The sequence below is a fragment of the Myotis nattereri genome (genome assembly GCF_964212035.1).
Source record: "Myotis nattereri genome assembly, chromosome: 20".
Lineage (NCBI taxonomy): Eukaryota > Metazoa > Chordata > Mammalia > Chiroptera > Vespertilionidae > Myotis > Myotis nattereri.
In genome coordinates, this window is record NC_138096.1 from 5756844 (window position 1) to 5774229 (window position 17386).

The window sequence follows — 17386 nt, forward strand, 5'->3', positions numbered from 1 at the left end:
GGTGCGGGACGGGAGTTTATTTCGCCTTCTTCTCACACAGCAGGGCGACCTGCATGGTGATCCAGTGACTGGGCGGTCTCCTTGTGGGCAGGAACACCGACGTTAAGCAGTTCGAAGGGGAGCCGGTCGTTGTGGAAATGGACGACCTCTGAGGCGTCTGATAAACTGGACACTCGAAGGTGTGGCCTTCCGACTCCGGCGAGTTAGCAGCGGCTGGTGTCTCGGTGGAAACCTGAGAGAGAACCCAGCAGTCCGGCTGCACAGCTCAAACCCACCCGCAGCGCGCGTTTCCCACGTGCCTGGCCTGGGGGCTTGTTAGGAGTTAAACATCCTGACGGTCAGGGGGCTGTGTCACTGCACGTGGGGATGACGCCTGGAGATGTCATCTTAAGGCGTAACTACGGCTTCCTAGGGTGCCTGTTCCTGAGAAGTGACGGTGGCTGTTGGTATAGCAGCTATGTTAGATTCTGGCGATATTTGGGGCTTTTGTAAACGTGTTCGTGTCTCGGACTGCAGCTGGGGGGGCCTCCCCTTCCTGAGCCTCCGAGTTAAAAAGGATCCCATTTCCCCCGTGAACCAGGGGGCGTGGAGGCCCACAGGTGGTGTGACGGAACATTGGGGTGCTGACCTTGGTTGGCAGGAAGTAGATTTCCGGGAAATCGCAGCATATCTCGCGAGGCAGCGAGTCCTCTAGTATTTTCTCTTCGGGATTCCACCTTGCTCCCTCGATGAATAATCCAAAAATGTGAGCCCCAATGTGTGAGGGGTCTGTGCTCTAAGGTCAAAGAGAGGTGCTGTCAGCGGCGCCCGGGCAGGACCCTGCCTGGACCAGACGCCCCACTGGGGACGGGCCTGGAGGAAGCGGACAGCTCCCCTCCAGCTGCGGGGGGCCGGTCCCTGTACTGGGGAGCTGTTGCCGGGTGCGACTGAGGCCTGAAACAAGTGTGTAGGCTCTGCATGTGCTCATCCTGAGCTGACAGGTGTTTCAAACACAGTAAACCCCACATTTCCAGAAGGACCATCTTCGGCCCCGCCTTTCAGAAGACAGATCATAAAAGGGCTCAGACTCTGTCCCCTGCTTCTACCCACGCAGCTACGAGATTCGTGGAGGCTCTGGGAGGGACTCGGGAGCATATCTGAATGACATTAAAAGGGGTGAACGAGTTGCTGATCGATTCTGTTAAGCAGAAAACTTGGTTGGCAGCAGCTCCAATTCTAGGGTGTCTCCAGGGGGGCCTGGAAGGCAACTCGCTCTCCCCCACTGTGTGGAGGGGCAGGGTGGCCGGCACAGTGCCCCCCGAAGGTTCTGTCTGCTCTGATCGGGCAGGTCCCTGGAGAAGGGACGGGCACCTTGTCCCGAGCTCACCCTCCAGGCAGCCTGGCCCTTGAGAAGTGACGGTGGGGGAGAGGATGGCGAGGGCATGTGGACCCGAAGGGGGACTGTGCCTTGTGTATCCTGCCTGCCTGGTGCCTGGCATGGCGCCCGGCACGTGCTGAGTGCGGAGTAAGGTCTGTGGAGGGAAGGAGGGATTGCTCTTCCCGACCCGAGCATCCGGGTACCTTGAAGGCTCTCCTGACGAGGTTGAGCGTCTTCTGGACCATGATGGAGAACTCCTCCTCTTTGGAGCCAATGGTGCTGGGGATCACCTGGTGGGTAAAGGTGAGGGCGTCCGTCGAGATGCCGTGGGCCCTCCCGTAGTCCTGCAGCACAGCGGTCAGGAAGGCTTCGGAGAGAAACACAAGTTCCTTGTGAGTCAGGGACCTGGGGGCTGTGTGCATCCCAAAGGTCCGGGGGGAGGGGGGGGTGCGGGGGGCAGGGTGAGCGCTGTCAGCCACACGGATGCCTCCGGGGGAGGGAAGAGGGGGAAGAGAAAGAGGGTCAGGAGATGCGAGAGGTGGGGGTGAGGCCGGGCTGGGTCCCAGGAGAGGCATTCGCTCTTCAAACATTTATCCAGTGTTTTAGGGGCTGGGGGTGCAGCAGGGAGGCAAGCGGCCCTGCTTCGCCCGCATGGAGCTTGCCGTCTAGCATTACCCTCCAAACCCCCAGCACACACGGCTGTGATCCGTACGGGTGGACGTCTGTCCTTCCTGCTGGACGTTAGGGCCGAGCAGGTGGGGCCCAGGGCCCAGCAAACGCTCACTTCCTCATTCCTTCCTTCGTTCTCGTTTAACAGATACGTTAACGAAATGGCCGAAGCCCAGAATCAATCCCTAACCCAGTGATGGCGAACCTATGACACACGTGTGTCAGAGGTGACATGCGAACTCATTTTTTTGGTTGATTTTTCTTTGTTAAATGGCATTTAAATAGATAAAATAAATATCAAAAATGTAAGTCTTTGTTTTACTATGGTTGCAAAGATCAAAACATTCCTATATGTGACACGGCACCAGAGTTCAGTTAGGGTTTTTCAAAATGCTGACACGCCGAGCTCAAAAGGTTCGCCATCCCTGCCCTAACAGGTGCCCATTCTCAAAATGCCGCAGCCTCTGGGAGGGGTCTGGTGTCGGCCTCTGACCTCATCAAATGAATGCCCCCCCCCCCCCAGACACCTGCCAGGGGGCGGGGGTGGGGCGGAGTCAGTGCCGGCAGGAGGCCTGGCGCCTGAGGGGGACTGTGGTGGAAGCTGGGGGTGCGGAGAGCGGGGCCGGTCCTGGTTCACACGCTCACCTTGTGGAAAGAAGAAAGCCGGGAGCCAGTATCTTGCAGGAAACCCTTCAAAGAAATTCTTTTCCAGTTTGGGGCTGGTGCTAGAGTGCTTCCAGGCCAAGATAAACCTCATATACCTAGAGGCAGGCAGACACAGGCGGGGATGGTGACGGCATGACCACAGGGCCAGGCCACCCGGGGAGACGTCTCCCTCCCTCCCGCCTCACCTCATCGCAAACCCTCCCCAGGCGGGAACCAGCCAGGGCTGTAAAGCTGGTGAGACCGGCAGGCAGGGGCAGGGTGCGGTCCCGGGGTGTTTATGGCAGCGGGTCCCTGGCTGGGCCGGCAGAGCCTCGCAGGCTGTTTCTCAGGGAGGAGGATGACAGCCGGGAACATTGGCTCATGGCTGCAGGGACCAGGCGCAGTTGGGCACAGACTTTGGAAGGCAGCTATGCTAACCACTATACCACCAACGCCCCAAGGGCACAGACTTTGGAACCAGATTTCCTGGGTTCAAACCCCAACACTCCCCCTTGCTGGTTGGGGAGCCGTGGGCAAGTCCCCGCAGGTTTTGTGCCTCCTTTCCTCCTCTCTACGTGACAGCTCTGCTTCGTGCCCTGGGCTCACCACGAAGGTTTGGTGACGGGGCACGAGGACAGCCCCTCGACAAATGCCTGGCCCGCTGTGGGCGCTCAGTACGTGTTCGGCACTCGCGCCTTTCCATTGGCTGTGTAGCATGTATTCAACTCGCTTAAGAAATACATGCAACTAATTCTTCGTTCTTTTCACCTCTCCCCTCTCCCCTCGCTACTTTCACAAGAGACAGTGTGGCCAGAGAATGTCCTAGGCCCGTGGTCGGCAAACTCATTAGTCAACAGAGCCAAATACCAACAGCACTTCTTCAAAACAGACTCGCCCAGGCCGAAAACCGACTTCTGCGCATGGGCCACGAAGTTCCAATCGCACTGTACACGCGCCCACACGTGGTATTTTGTGGAAGAGCCACACTCAAGGGGCCAAAGAGCCGCCTGTGGCTCGCGAGCCACGGTATGCCGACCACGGCCCTAGGCTCTGTCTCTTCGAGGGCGGTGACCCTGGACGGGGCGGGACTCGGTCTCATTCCCTCGCCCTAAGGGGGAGGTAAGGTCCCCCACTCCTGCGAGGCCCAACGTGAGCTCTGAGCCACAGCCAGGGGGACGCGTAAGGAAAGCGGCGGTCGCCCTACCGGTGGTAGATGGCCGTGTAAGCCATCTTGGCCCAGGTGTTGAAGAAATTCAGTCGCTGGATGAGGTTGTTAACCCAGGAAGCCAGGGGCTTGCAGGACTTGTAGGCGTGTTTCTGTGAGGACGAAGGCACGGGCACATCGTAAAGTCCTTTAGTGTTTTTTTGTTCTGGCCCGTAGAAACAAGCTATTGCCGGGGGCAACGGGGGCGGGAGAGGCCCGAATTTGGCAGCCAGTCCCCCTCCTCACCCCCACCTCCTACTTTACAAAAGTCTCCTGTCCAGAGAACCCCTTGTCTCCCCCTGTCACCGCACACAGCGGCCGGCTCCCCCTGGTCGCGGGAGGCCTGGGCCTGCAGCTAAACGTGGAGTTGACCAGAGCCTGGAGCTGGCCTTGGCCCCGCCAGCTGCTCCTCCCCTGGTGTGCCTCTTGGGGCGGGTTGGGGGGGTGGGGGAGACCCAGGGGCCGGGGTGCTGTCAGCTGGCTTAGTTGGCACTCCCAAGACTCTAATTTGGGTTTCTAGAATTTAAAGCACATATGCCCTTCTCTAAGCAAATGTATGCATAGATCAGCCTGGGTCTTATGTAAGTGTATGTGCTCTTATAATCCTTAAAAATGACATTTTTCTGAAACGTAAGGATTTAACAATACATCTTAGAGATGCGTCCCGTATATCCGCATCATCGTTTAACCCGATTCCGATGAAGAGGAATGACAGTTGTTTTCAGCTTTAGGCTATTATAACCAGTCCTGGGGCAGATACCCTCAGGGGCATTCAATACCTCAGATAAATGTGGTTAAGTGGACTTGCCAAATTTCCCTCTAAGAGATCTTATTAATATCAACAACTCACCAAAAGTATGTCAGCACCTTTTTATGCAGGCGCAGCGTGGTATTTCGCCACGTGGCTGTACCACAGTCAGCCTGGTCCTGCCTGCGACGGGACCTCTACTTCGCGTCGACCCAGCCCGTAAAGGCGGGGAACACCCCCCCCCCCCCCCCCCCCCCCCCCCCGCTCACCTGCCACAGCTCGGGCACTCTGGCTTTAAGAAAAGAGTTGTAGACCTCCTCCAGCTCCGGGGTGAGGACGATCTTTCCTTTGATAGCAAGCTGAAGGTCTTTCAAGGATTCATGTATGACAAGCAGCAGCTTATCAAAGCGTTCGATTTCTTGCTTCAAAAAGGATAGCAAGACACAGTGGATGAGGGGGTCGTAGCCTGGATTAAAGAAAGAGAGAACATGGTGATATTTTGGCCCGGCCGGCGTGGCCCAGTGGCTGAGCATCGACCTAGGAACCAGGAGGTCACGGTTCGATTCCTGGTCAGGGCACAGGCCCGGGTTGTAGGCTCCATCCCCAGTAGAGGGCGTGCAGGAGGCAGCTGATCAATGATTCTCTCTCGTCATTGATGTTTCTATCTCTCTCTCCTTTCCTCTCTGAAATCAATACAAACATATTTTTAAAAAAACCCAAAAAATGGAAAGCGACAGGATTTGGAAGTAAAGGAATTTCCTCTGTCCAGGGAAACCTCTCCTGCAGGGCCAGTTAGTAAATGCTTCTGGCTTCGTGGGCTGCCGTCTGTCACAGCCACACCCCAGCCACGTGGGTGCCGCAGGGACAGCGGGGAAAAGGAGCTCCCCTGGCTGGTTTTCTGACCATGTTTACGCATCACAAAACCTTCTTCTTCTTTTCTCCGCCGGGGAAACACCCTTCTGGCTCGCAGGCCGCACAGACACCAGCGGCGGCCGCATTGCCCACCACGGGCCCAGATGCAGCAGCGGTGCCACCCCCACAGGCGGCTGCCCAGCGCTTGGTTCCCCAAGGAACCCTTCCGAGGGTGGAAGTGCGGGTGCTGAGAGTGTCACGAGCCGGGTACCCCAGCCCAACGTGGGGGCCCTGGGCACCAGGTCTGCCCCGGCTCCTCTGGGCCAGCCCCTTCCCCTCAGCTCCTCCCTGATGTGAGAGACACATCCTCCGATAGGGTGCCTCCTGCCTGTGCCCCGACCGGGGCTGGGGATGGACCTGCAGCCCAGGAATCGAACCTTGACCGGAATCGAACCTGCGACCCTTCAGTCCGAGGCAGGTGCTCTAACCACGGGGAAAACCGGCCGGGGCCGGAGCTGCTTCTCTCTGCTGCTACCGTGATTGTTTCTCCATTCTTAGTCCTGAAGCCATCACCACCCGCCTCCTTCCCCAAACCCCCCAAACCCCAATACACCGACAGCATCCCGTTCCGCTCTGCCCTTCCCCTGGCCCCGGAGGAGAGGAGGGCTTTAGCTCTCCATCGCCTCTCAGCCCCTTCCTCTGTGGCCCTTCTGTCCCGTCTCTGCCCCGGCCCTGACCCTAACCCAGTGATGGCGAACCTATGACACGCGTGTCAGAGGTGACACGCGAACTCATTTTCTTGGCTGATTTTTCTTTGTTCAATGGCATTTAAATATATAAAATAAATAGCAAAAGTATAAATCTTTGTTTTACTATGGTTGCAGATATCAAAAAATTTCTATGTGTGACACGGCCCCAGAGTTCAGTTAGGGTTTTTCAAAATGCTGGCACGCCGAGCTCACAAGGTTCGCCATCGCTGCCCTAACCCTATCTGCCTGGTGCCAGAGTCCTGCGTTGGGGCCTGGGGGAGAGGTGGCAGGGGGAGGTGGAGGAGGGGGGGGGAGAGGCGGCAGGGGGAGGGGGAGGAGGGGGGCCAGGAGGGAGGACGGGGAAGGGCCCAGCCCGCTCGCCTTCCAGGCCTTTATTCAGCGCCTCCCACACGGAGCCCGCCATGATGCTCCGCAGCGTGCTCTGGGCGCCTCTCCTCTCCTCCTTCTCCACCGTCATGGGCAGCCGCTTCTGCACATTCGACACCATCTCCATCACCAGATCGTCGCTGCTGGGCTCCCGGCTGCAGGGGAGGGAGGGTGGGAGGGTGGGAGGGAGAGTGAGGGCCGCACGGGGAGGCCCATCTTCCCCAGCACGAGACCAGGCAGGGCCGGGCGCCTCATGGGGCCCATGGAGCGCGTCTCGCTTTCCGCGCGAGGACGGTGAGGCATGAGACACCTGCAGGGAGAGGGGCATCTCCCGGTTTCTCTGTAAAAGCTCCGTCATCTGAGCTCATCTGCTGAACGGAAACACCCAGAATGAGACGCAGAGGCGGCGGCAGCCGGACGGACGCTCAGGCCACGTGGCTGTCAGGCCTCGTGTTGACAGCAGGGCCCTGCTCGCACCCTGGGCGGTGGGGACGGGACGTGGGTGCCGTGGGCGCGAGGCTGCCACGCGAAGCAGAGGCTCCCTGGACCCCGTCACAGGCGAGGACAGGAAGTGACCGTCCTTCCTCTGCAGCAGCGATGGCGAGCCTACGACACGCGTGTCAGAGGGGACGCGCGAACTCATTTTTTTGGTTGATTTTTCTTTGTTCAATGGCATTTAAATACATAAAATAAATATCAAAAATATAAGCCTTTGTTTTACTATGGTGGCAAAGATCAAAACATTTCTATATGTGACACGGCACCAGAGTTCAGTTAGGGTTTTCCAAAATGCTGATGCGCCGAGCTCACAAGGTTCGCCATCGCCACTCTACGGCCACGCTGTGCTCTTGACACCGAAAGCAGGTGGCTCAGTGGGATTCCTGGGAGGCGGGGAGGCTTCAGACACCGGGGAGGGGAGGAGAGGGAAGGCCGATCCCTCGGGCGATACGGCGCTTGCTGTCTGGCAACCAACGCGACCTCGGGTTTCATGTCTGACGCCACTGAGACCTCGCAGCAGCCTGCGTGGCAGACGGGTCCTCTCCGTGTCTGGGGAGCAGGACCGGGACAGGGAGGCGGAGCGGGCGGGAGGCACGGCCCCCGGGGCTCGGAGAGCGCGGCGCCCTCCTCCGGACCACACTGTCCTCCGACTTATTCGGACGGGGATTTCCCCCGACATGTCACATTTAAACCAATTCTGCTTAAAAATACAACTCACCAGGCACAATTCACTTACCAAAGATCTACTGAGCACCTACCACATGCTTGGTAATTGTGTGTGTGTGTGTGTGTGTGTGCACACGTGTGTGAGTGTGCATGTGTGTTCATGTGTGTGAGTGTGCGTGAGTGCATGTGTGAGTGTGCATGTGTGCATGAGTGTTCATGTGTGTGAGTGTGCACGTGTGCGTGAGTGTGCATGTGTGTGTGTACTGGCTCCTGTGTCACTTGGAGAGTTCAGGGTTTGCGTTTTGGGGTGACATCTTCCCTAAGTGCTATACCGTGTCTCTCCAAGCGGACGCGGACAGCTCTCCCCAACACTTTGCTGACGGAGCGCATGGCGGCAGCGCGTCCTACCTGATGACCAGGCTGGGCGGCCCCGTCCTCGGCTGCAGGGCCACCAGGTGATCCATGAAGCTCTGGGCCTGCTCCTCCCGGCAGCCCCGGGTGGCCTCCGGGTGCAGCCCCAGCAGCTCGGCGGGCTCGTCATCGGGCAAGGCCTGGACCGCGCGTCGGTAGGCCTGCAGGCTGGCCGATTCGGGCGCGCACATCTGAGAATTGACAGCCTGTTAGTTTCTGCCTCTCCTTTCAGTAGCGCACCAAACCCACACTCCCCGCGAGACGCTCCATCGAAGGCTTTATGTGCAGGTGGGAGGTGCTAGCCCCGCGGTTCTCAACCTGTGGGTCGCGACCCCTTTGGCGGTCGAACGACCCTTCCACAGGGGTCGCCTAAGACCAACCTGCAGATCAGATATTTACATGACGATTCATCGCAGTAGCAACATTACAGTGATGAAGTAGCAACGAAAACAATGTTATGGTTGGGTCACAACGTGAGGAACTGTATTTAAAGGGCCAGAAGGTTGAGAACCAGACCCTTCCGCCCAAGCTACACCTGGGACCGCCGCGTTGCCAACTGCTGTTGCGTGATAGGCACACAGAACGTTCTCGTGGGGAAGTGTGCAAGGGGGAGAGGGGAACGGACCTAAAGGGCGACTCTGATCACCCGCTGCCTCAAGAAACGACACCCAGAGGTGATGCGTGCAATCGGCTTCCACCCACCACTCACTGTGGTAACACCTGCGGGGAATGGGAGAGTGACATGTTGTATAAGGTCCTCACCCAAGGATATTTCTCCATTGATTTTTAGAGAGAGTGGGAGGGATGGAAGGAGGGAGGGGGCTAAGGAGAGAGGGACGAGAGGGAGGGAGACATCGAGACACAAATATGAGAGAGACACATCGACTGGATGCCTCCCACACTCACCCCCGGCCAGAGCTGGGGATTCACCCTGCAACCCCAGTACGTGCCCTGGACTGGGAATCGAACCTGAGACCCTGTGGTCTGCGGGCCTATGTCCTAGCCACTGAGCTAACTGGCCTGGGCTGGGAGGGTGATCTTAAGAACTGACCATCCCAGGGATGGGTGAACGTGGCAAAGAGGCACAAAACTTCTAGGTGTGAAATAACTGAATAAAGCAACAGAGAGCAGGCTCTTCAAGGGGAAACGATGCTCCGGCTTCCTGTCGGCCGGCTGCGCCCTCCGCTTCCTGCGCTGGGACCAGGGACTGTGAGGGGCGCGGTGAGAGCAGCGGCCGCCGACCAACAGGTAATTATCAGGGTCACGGCCACTGGAGTTCAGAACAGCCACTGAAAGTGGACACTGACGTTAATTTAAGTGTGGATTGTAAATACTTTGGCAATAACTTAGTTAAAGACAATCAAGTCAGCCCTAGCCACTCTGCTTAGCAGATGAGAGCACTGGCCGTTGGACTGAAGGGTTCTGGGTTCGATTCAGGTCAAGGGCACCGACCTCAGTTGCAGGCTGGATCCCTGGCCTGGTCGGGGCATGTGTGGGAGGCAACCAATTGATGTGTCTCTCTCACATCGATGTTTCTCTCTCTCTGTCTCTCCCCCTCCCTTCTACTCTCTCATAAAAAAAATAAAAAAATGGCAAGATTTCATTCTTAAAAACACACAATCAAGTCATATCCTATATAATAAAAGGCTAATATGCAAATCGACCCTACCACAGAATGACTGGTCGCTATGACGCACACTGACCACCAGGGGGCAGACGCTCAATGCAGGAGCTGCCTCCTGGTGGTCAGTGCACTCCCACAGGGGGGAGCACTGCTCAGCCAGAAGCTGGGCTCACAGCTGGCGAGCGCAGCGGCGGTGGCTGACGGCTCCCGGACTGCAAGAGGGCGTAGGCCAGGCTGAGGGACCCCCACCCCGAGTGCACGAATTCCGTGCACCAGGCCTCTAGTAAGACAATAACTTTCTTTCTCACCTCCTCACTGAAGAAGCTGAAGTCGCATGTCAGCACGTCAGGGTTACAGAACCTGTAGAGCAGGGTGTTGAGGCAGCGCTGGTCCCAGGGGTCGGTCACCTGGCCCCCGTACACCACCTCCCCGAGCAGGTAGCGCAGCTTCTGCCACGGCACAGCCGGCTGGGCGGTCAGGGTGTTCTCCAGCATCTTCACGGCCACCTGTCGGGAACACACGCGCTTTTGTTATTTCAGGGTGTGTTTTCGGCGCGCTCTGCCCTTTCAACACGAAAGCAACAGCTCTCAGGCTGCTGCCCGCCGTTCCTCTGTAGAAATACCCGGGGACGGCGAGAGGAACAGGCGTATCAGGCTGCCCGTGTTTGCCCACGACTTCTCGTTTTGTTGTTAAACTCACACCGAACTACTTAATTCATTTCCGAGTGGCGTCCACAGGCAAGGCTGCCCCCGCCTGGGGGGGCCCCGATCTGCCTGCCCCTGTGTCGCAGTCTCACAGCGCGTCCCCCGGTGTCCCGGGGCCCCGCCACCCGGCCCTCCCGGGGCTGCCCTGGCTGGGTGCTGAAAACTCAGTTAAATCACCTGCACTTTCCTTCTCCAAGGACACGCCTTCCCTTGTGCTTGAGGACACAGCGGATTAGATTCCTGCTGCCCCAGGCCCCAAACCAGAAAAACCAAACCCCCCCTCACCCCCACCCTCCCCCCCGCCAGAGTGTGGCCTGGATTGAGCAGGCGCTGGTGGTGAGGGGCACCTTTTCCTTCCCGAGTCCCTGGTCGTTCGGGTTGGTCCTCTCACATCCTTCCCTGACGCCCAGGTGCCGCTCACTGGGGGCACACGCGCACAGAACCCTGCCGGGCAGCTGAGCCCGGAGCCTCTCGTGGGAACGGAAGAGCCTCCTGGGGCCCTAGAGGAGATGGCCGGGAGCCGCCCGTCTGAGTGCCCCCCCCCCCCAGGGACAGGCACCCCGAGGGGGCATCGGGGTTTCCTGGGGAAGGTCTCTGGGACCTGCTCATACGCAGAGGTGAGTGGCTGTCGAGGCCGCGGCCTGAGCTGGGCAGCTCATGCGGGTGCTACCCTGGTTGCTGTAGCGACAGAGATACCCCGCCCCCACCCCCCCCATGCTGTTGTGCAAAGGGGAGGCTCTGTATGGAGGACAGCAGGGAGGCCATAGGCGGAGTTGATGCCCCACCACCATGGGTCAGTGTCATCTCTCCCGCATGAAAAACATCCCTCTGGCCATGCGTGCGAGGCAGGCACCGTTCCCAGCGCTTACCTGTATTAGCCGGTCCTCCTCTAATGCCCCCCACTAGCCCCCGCCCGCCCCCCCCCCGCCTGTCCTGGCCAAGGGTGCGCAGGGCCGCCAGGTTAATTAGCTGCCCCACAGGTTAAATGCCCGCACAGCGCACAGCCAAGGGGCAGAGCTGTCATCTGATTCCAGAACCGCTGGCCTCCAAGCCCTTGCTTCTACGCCAGCGGTTCTCAACCTGTGGGTCGCGACCCCTTTGGCGGTCGAACGCCCTTTCACAGGGGTCGCCTAAGACCATCCTGCGTATCAGATATTTACATGACGATTCATCACAGTAGCAACATGACAGGTATGAAGTAGCCACGAAAATAATGTCATGGTTAGGTCACAGCGTGAGGAGCTGTATTTCAAGGGCCAGAAGGTTGAGAACCACTGTCAGCACTTGCATCCCGCCGGGAAAAGGGTGCGTGGCCTGTACGGCACCGTTACCTACTTGCCGTTTATTCAGAAGACGCTGCCGCCGCGCTTACCTCGAAGTCTGAGGGATTGAATTCATAGTCGACGTTCCAGCCCAGCATTCCGTATTTCCTTCTCTCGTTGATCAGAGCGTTGAAGAAGCACAGGCTGAACAAGAGCCTTTTCCACCAGGGGCCGCAGTTGGGTTTTTCAAATATTTCTTCCGTCACCTCTCCACTGCCGTCGTGTCCAAGCGTCTTCAGTAAATTACTCTTCAGCCCCATGGGCATCTCCACGGCGATCTTGGGGCAGATGCGAGTGAGAACAGCACGTGAGGGCACGTGGGCACCAGGCCGGGGGGGGAGGGGGGGCTGCTCTACCCCCGGGGAGAGAACTAGTCAAGCTCCTCACGTTCAAGCTTCACTGGCAAATCAAAACTCTTGTGGGTCCGGCCGGTGTGGCTCGGTGACTGAGCGCCGACCTATGAACCAGGAGGTCACGGTTCGATTCCCGGTCAGGACATGTGCTGGGATTTCGGGCTTGATCCCCATTAGGGGGCGTGCAGGAGGCAGCCGATCAATGATTCTCTCTCATCATGGATGTTTCTATGCCTCTGTCCCTCTATATAGACACCATAATTTGGTCTTTTCTTAGAAGTAGGTCACCTGATTAAACTGTATGGAACTTTAAGACACTATATATTGCGAGATTACCTTTTGTCCTGGATTAATGTCTTTCTGATATTACCTTATGAGCAGTCTGTGAGCATGGTTATTTCACAGCATGCTTGGTATTACAAATTAGATCAGAACAATCTTTCATCTCTGCCAGTTCGATGGGCTACCAAAGGCATCTCCTTGTTCTGGTCTGAATGTCTCTGACATCGAGGGGCTGAATTTTTAATTTTTTCACGTATTTATTGGCCTTCTGTGTCCTTTGCTCGTTTTTATGGGGTGTCCGTGTTCTTCCTTATTAGGAAAACTACCACCTCTATCTGCATGGACGATGGGACGTGAGAAACCCCATCAAGTTCTACGTATGAATGAAAAACATTAAACATGCTTCCTTGGCTCCTAGGAATCCCAATGTGTGGCCAACTGGACACTCGTTGGACACAACCGACCAAGTCTTAGCACGTATTCAAACGCAACCATGGAGATGAGCGGAAGTCACAGACGATCCACGCGTGGGCCTTTTCACTCAATAATGCACAGCTGCTTCCTGCCAGGCCCTTTCTAGAGAATTAACGATGACCTGAGCGGGAGGGGGATCAGAGGGAGGAGCAAGCCAGGGCAGCAGGGGGCAGGAAACGGCCGCACGCCCTCCGTTCTGGTTTAGAGCAAGGGGGAGCGGCATCTGAGCGAAGGAACACCCACACCAGCAGCTCCCCGCCTTGTGCTGGCCACGCCCCACCTCAGCGTCTCCAACATCCTGACGCCCGCCCTGTGACATCTAATTCTTATTCTCCAAAAAGCGGACTCCTGTTCCCGTGGAGGAAGCCGCAAAGGCCGTGAACTTGGTCGAAAATAAGCTTCCAAAGGACATGGCATCCATGAGAGAGAGAAATATAAGAACCAAAGGACAGCTGAAGTCCGGAGGAGGAACTCACTAAGAAATTGTTAAAAAAAAAAAATAATAATAATCTGAGGTGATAGGAAAAAAATAGCAAATAAAGTTTCAAAACGTAATGGAGAACTGAAATGCATCAATATGTCACAATATGTATTTATATGCTGTAGGTGAGGCCCCCAGAACCAGAAGAAATGCCAAAAGTTCACTGTTAACAACTCCTTCTCGAATTGGCCCCCGTAAGCATCAAATCGCCCCCCTGTGGGGCGGGTGCCCCGTGTTGGGAACCACGTGAAAGGAGGGGTCTCGTCACCCCGTTAGCGTCTTCCCTGGTCCTCGGCACGGGGCTGGGCACAGGGCAGAGGTTTAGCATCCTGATGTAGCGCTCTCTTCACTCCCAGTCGGGAAAGCAAGAGGATCCACACCAAACACTGTCCCTCCGTCAACATGACAAGGTCCCATTTTGTCCTTACCTTTAAACTCTTCTGAAGAAGGGGAACTGGCAAAGAGCTGTCCGATTCTGAGCTTAACCACAGCCGGAACTCGGGGTCTACCGTTACATTTGGATTATTGAGTCTGCAAAATAAAAAAAAAAAAATGTGTGTATTGATGCGAGAACCGTATACCAAACCAACGTGTCCCAAGAATCATAGTTATTTCGACGTTTTAAGGGAACTCAGGAATCATTTTCATAATCAGAGATCTGGTTGGCCGCCCTCAGAACTTTCCCGCTGCACAAGAATTTGCACAAGACCCACGAAATCCCATTTTAAAAAACCAGTTTTTGGTCCCCTGAGTACAAAAGGGACATGTGCTCATGGCAGAAACCTGGGGGAAAATGACAAATTAAGAACAAAACAGACGGCAACTTTTCTGAGAAGTCTAAAATGATTACTTTTTAATTTACAAAACAAACTAAAGCAACAAAAGCAAAAAAAAAAAAAACCCCACAAAAAAACAAAAAACCAAACCCCAAAACCCAACAACAAACACACACACACACACACACACACACACACACAAAAGCACCCGGGTGACTTACGAGTCCACGATGGTGCAGAGCCGCGGCATGAAGGACGCGGCGAGGTGGCAGTTCTGCAGGAAGACCCACTGCCCGGCCTTGGCGAGGGCGTCCGCGATGAGGTCTTCCGCTTTCGCTGCCTGGCCTTGGCCCAGAGAAATCATGGTCACATGCTGGGTGGTTCCTTTCAGCTCCTGGGCGAATTTCAGGAGCGTATTGATGACGTCCACCCCTGGGTAACAGTGCAGAGAGGTACGTGGTAAGCTCGGAGGACTCCCCCTGGAGTACAGCCTCGCATTTGTGAGTGGTGGTGGGAGAAGATGGCGGTGGGGTGGGAAGCTGGGCTTTCTGGCTCATGGGGGTGATACTCCCGACCAAGGCAGCCGCTGCTGTCATCTACGCCAACATCCCTGTTCCTCCTCTGTAGCTGAAGCCCAGTGGTACTTGGGATGGCCGTGCACCCAGCTAAAATACTGTATTTTCCGCCTCTCTCTCTCTTTTTTTTAAAAAATATATTTTATTGATTTTTTACAGAGAGGAAGGGAGAGAGAGAGAGTTAGAAACATCGATGAGAGAGAAACATCGATCAGCTGCCTCCTGTACACCCCCCACTGGGGATGTGCCCGCAACCAATGTACGTGCCCTTGACCGGAATCGAACCTGGGACCCTTCAGTCCGCAGGCCGATGCTCTATCCACTGAGCCAAACCGGTCAGGGCTCTCAATGTACTTTAAAATTGTAATCTGTCCCTTCTCCAAATGTTTAAGTAAGAACGCGACAATCTTTTAAAGCGGACACAGCCCTACCTCCCCACATCTTTTGACAGACGGTGGCATCATCCTACCGGCTTGGCAGCAGCTTACCTTGCGCGTGAATGAGCATCACTGGAGTCCTGGCGTTGGAAACCTGATAGGATTCTTTCAGGTTAATTCCGGTTCTGTGAATATACTCGCTTCCTATTTTTTCGGTCAGAAACCTTCTCACTGAGTTCTTCAAACGCTCTGGTCTGAGAATTTTTATCTAGAAGAGAAAACGGGAGATCAAGCGAAGCACAGGGCGAGGGGTGGGGCCCTGGCTACCATCGCCGGGAGGACCTGTGGTCTCCGTGCGGTGGGTCACGGCCCTTCGTCACCCGCAGGCTGCTGGCTCCTGCTCCGTCTCCTGGACCAACCAAGCGCTTACATAAACGTCCCCCACGGTTCTCGTCTTTAACCCCAAGGACCCCTGAGCCACACCGGCCGCGCGGCCGACTCAACTTTCAATCGGAAGGGGTTTAGTTACCGTTCGAGTGCTCGAAACACGGAGAATACCGATTATCCGCTCTCGGCACGTCTTACCAAAATAAGTCTTTGAAACGGAGTGAGTTTCTCCCAGGGGAAATTTACAGGACCATGTACTTCTTCGTCTTCATTCAGAAGTTCAGCTGGATACAAGTGAGAGAAAAGGAGCGAGGGTTAACCATGGAATACTCTGGCTCACTGGGAGGTGCCACAAATGGACACACTGAGCTAACAAGCCGGGCGGAGACAGACTCATTGGTAGAGAGCAGGCTGATGGTGGGGTTGGGTGGAGGGGGTAGAGGAATTGGGCAAAAGAAGAGAAAAAAGCCTTGGACACGGACAACGGTGCAGTGACTGCGGCGGGGCGGGGGGGGGGGGGAGGGGAGGCGGGTGGAGAACGGGGAGGTGGAGGAGGGCATAGGGCAGTGATGGTGAACCTATGACACGTGAACTCATTTTTTTGGCTGATTTTTCTTTGTTCAATGGCATTTAAATATATAAAATAAATATCAAAAATATAAGTCTTTGTTTTACTATGGTTGCAAAGATCAAAACATTTCTCTATGTGACACGGCACCAGAGTTAAGTCAGGGTTTTTCAAAATGCCAACACGCCGAGCTCAAAAGGTTCGCCACCACTGGGCTAGGGGGATAAATGGTGGTGGAAGGAGACTTGACTTGGGGTGGTGAACCCTGAATAGGGGTGACATGGGTGGAAGGGGCAGGGAAAAGTGAGGAGGAAGCGCTCAAACTGAAAAAAAAAAACCACACAAAAAAACGGAAAAGATATGCTAAAAGTAGCAAGTCATTTAAATTAAGTTCTATTTCCTATGCAATTTTTTAAAACACATCTCTTATATAAAAACAATACCTAAAACACATCTGTTAGCCCTCGCCGGTTTGGCTCAGTGGACAGAGCGTCGGCCTGCGGACTGAAAGGTCCCGGGTTCGGTTCCAGTCAAGGGCACGGGCCCAGGTTGTGGGCTTGATCCCCAGTAGGGGGCGTGCGGGAGGCAGCTGATCCATGATTCTCTCTCATCACTGATGTTTCTCTCTCCCTCTCCCTTCCTCTCTGAAATCAATAAAAATATATATATTTTTAAAAAAGAGACATGCTTACAACGTAGTAATGTTCCCTTCTTGCATTTTTCATCATACAAGCTACCGGGCTCCATTCACAGGGGATACTCTACATACACGTGGGTGCGGTCGAGCTAGACACAACGCAAAATGCCTTCTTACTCTCCTCGGGCGATTTCTCGCTTTCCTCCGGGGAAGCCCTTTCTGCAGAGAACGGTGTGCCCAGCAGAGCGTACAGGGCCGTGCTGGCTTGGAAAGCGCTCCACTGGGACCAGCTGAACAGCAGGGACCGGCACAGGGCAGAGAAGGCTTCCAGCTGACGGCTGAGGTACCGGCACTGCCTCCACCTGGCGTGCGAGACCCAGCGCAGGTGCCCGCCTCTGTCCATTTCATACAGGCCTGGAGGGGAAGGAGAGAAGGTTGCGCTGCAGGAGACGCACCCCACACCTCTGAGGGGCGCGTCGCAAAGTTGATGCCCGGTAAGTACCTTGTTGGGAGAGAGCTATTTCATATGACAATCCCGTATAAGAGAAGCTGAACGGCCGAACGACCGAACGACCGGTCGCTATGACGCGCCCTGACCACCAGGGGGTACACGCTCAACGCAGGAGCTGCCCCTTGGTGG

At 55.9% G+C, this 17386-nt stretch overlaps 1 protein-coding gene across 1 annotated transcript in view; it reads right to left on the bottom strand.

Annotated features, from left to right (window-relative positions):
* Positions 1-16: 16 nt before the first annotated feature.
* The window catches only part of DNAH14 (dynein axonemal heavy chain 14), a gene marked incomplete at its 3' end in the record, with an annotated part of 134599 nt that continues 117229 nt past the window's right edge, over positions 17-17386 (bottom strand). The window contains exons 70-84 of the mRNA XM_081114519.1: positions 16924-17160; positions 15740-15825; positions 15266-15422; positions 14424-14634; positions 13855-13957; positions 11887-12114; positions 10119-10316; positions 8184-8377; positions 6606-6766; positions 4893-5089; positions 3876-3988; positions 2672-2787; positions 1561-1724; positions 629-775; positions 17-232 (exon numbers count right to left, since the gene is read on the bottom strand). Of these exons, the coding sequence (XP_080970645.1) occupies positions 17-232; positions 629-775; positions 1561-1724; positions 2672-2787; positions 3876-3988; positions 4893-5089; positions 6606-6766; positions 8184-8377; positions 10119-10316; positions 11887-12114; positions 13855-13957; positions 14424-14634; positions 15266-15422; positions 15740-15825; positions 16924-17160 (2528 nt within the window). The remainder of the gene's footprint in view (positions 233-628; positions 776-1560; positions 1725-2671; positions 2788-3875; positions 3989-4892; positions 5090-6605; positions 6767-8183; positions 8378-10118; positions 10317-11886; positions 12115-13854; positions 13958-14423; positions 14635-15265; positions 15423-15739; positions 15826-16923; positions 17161-17386) is intronic.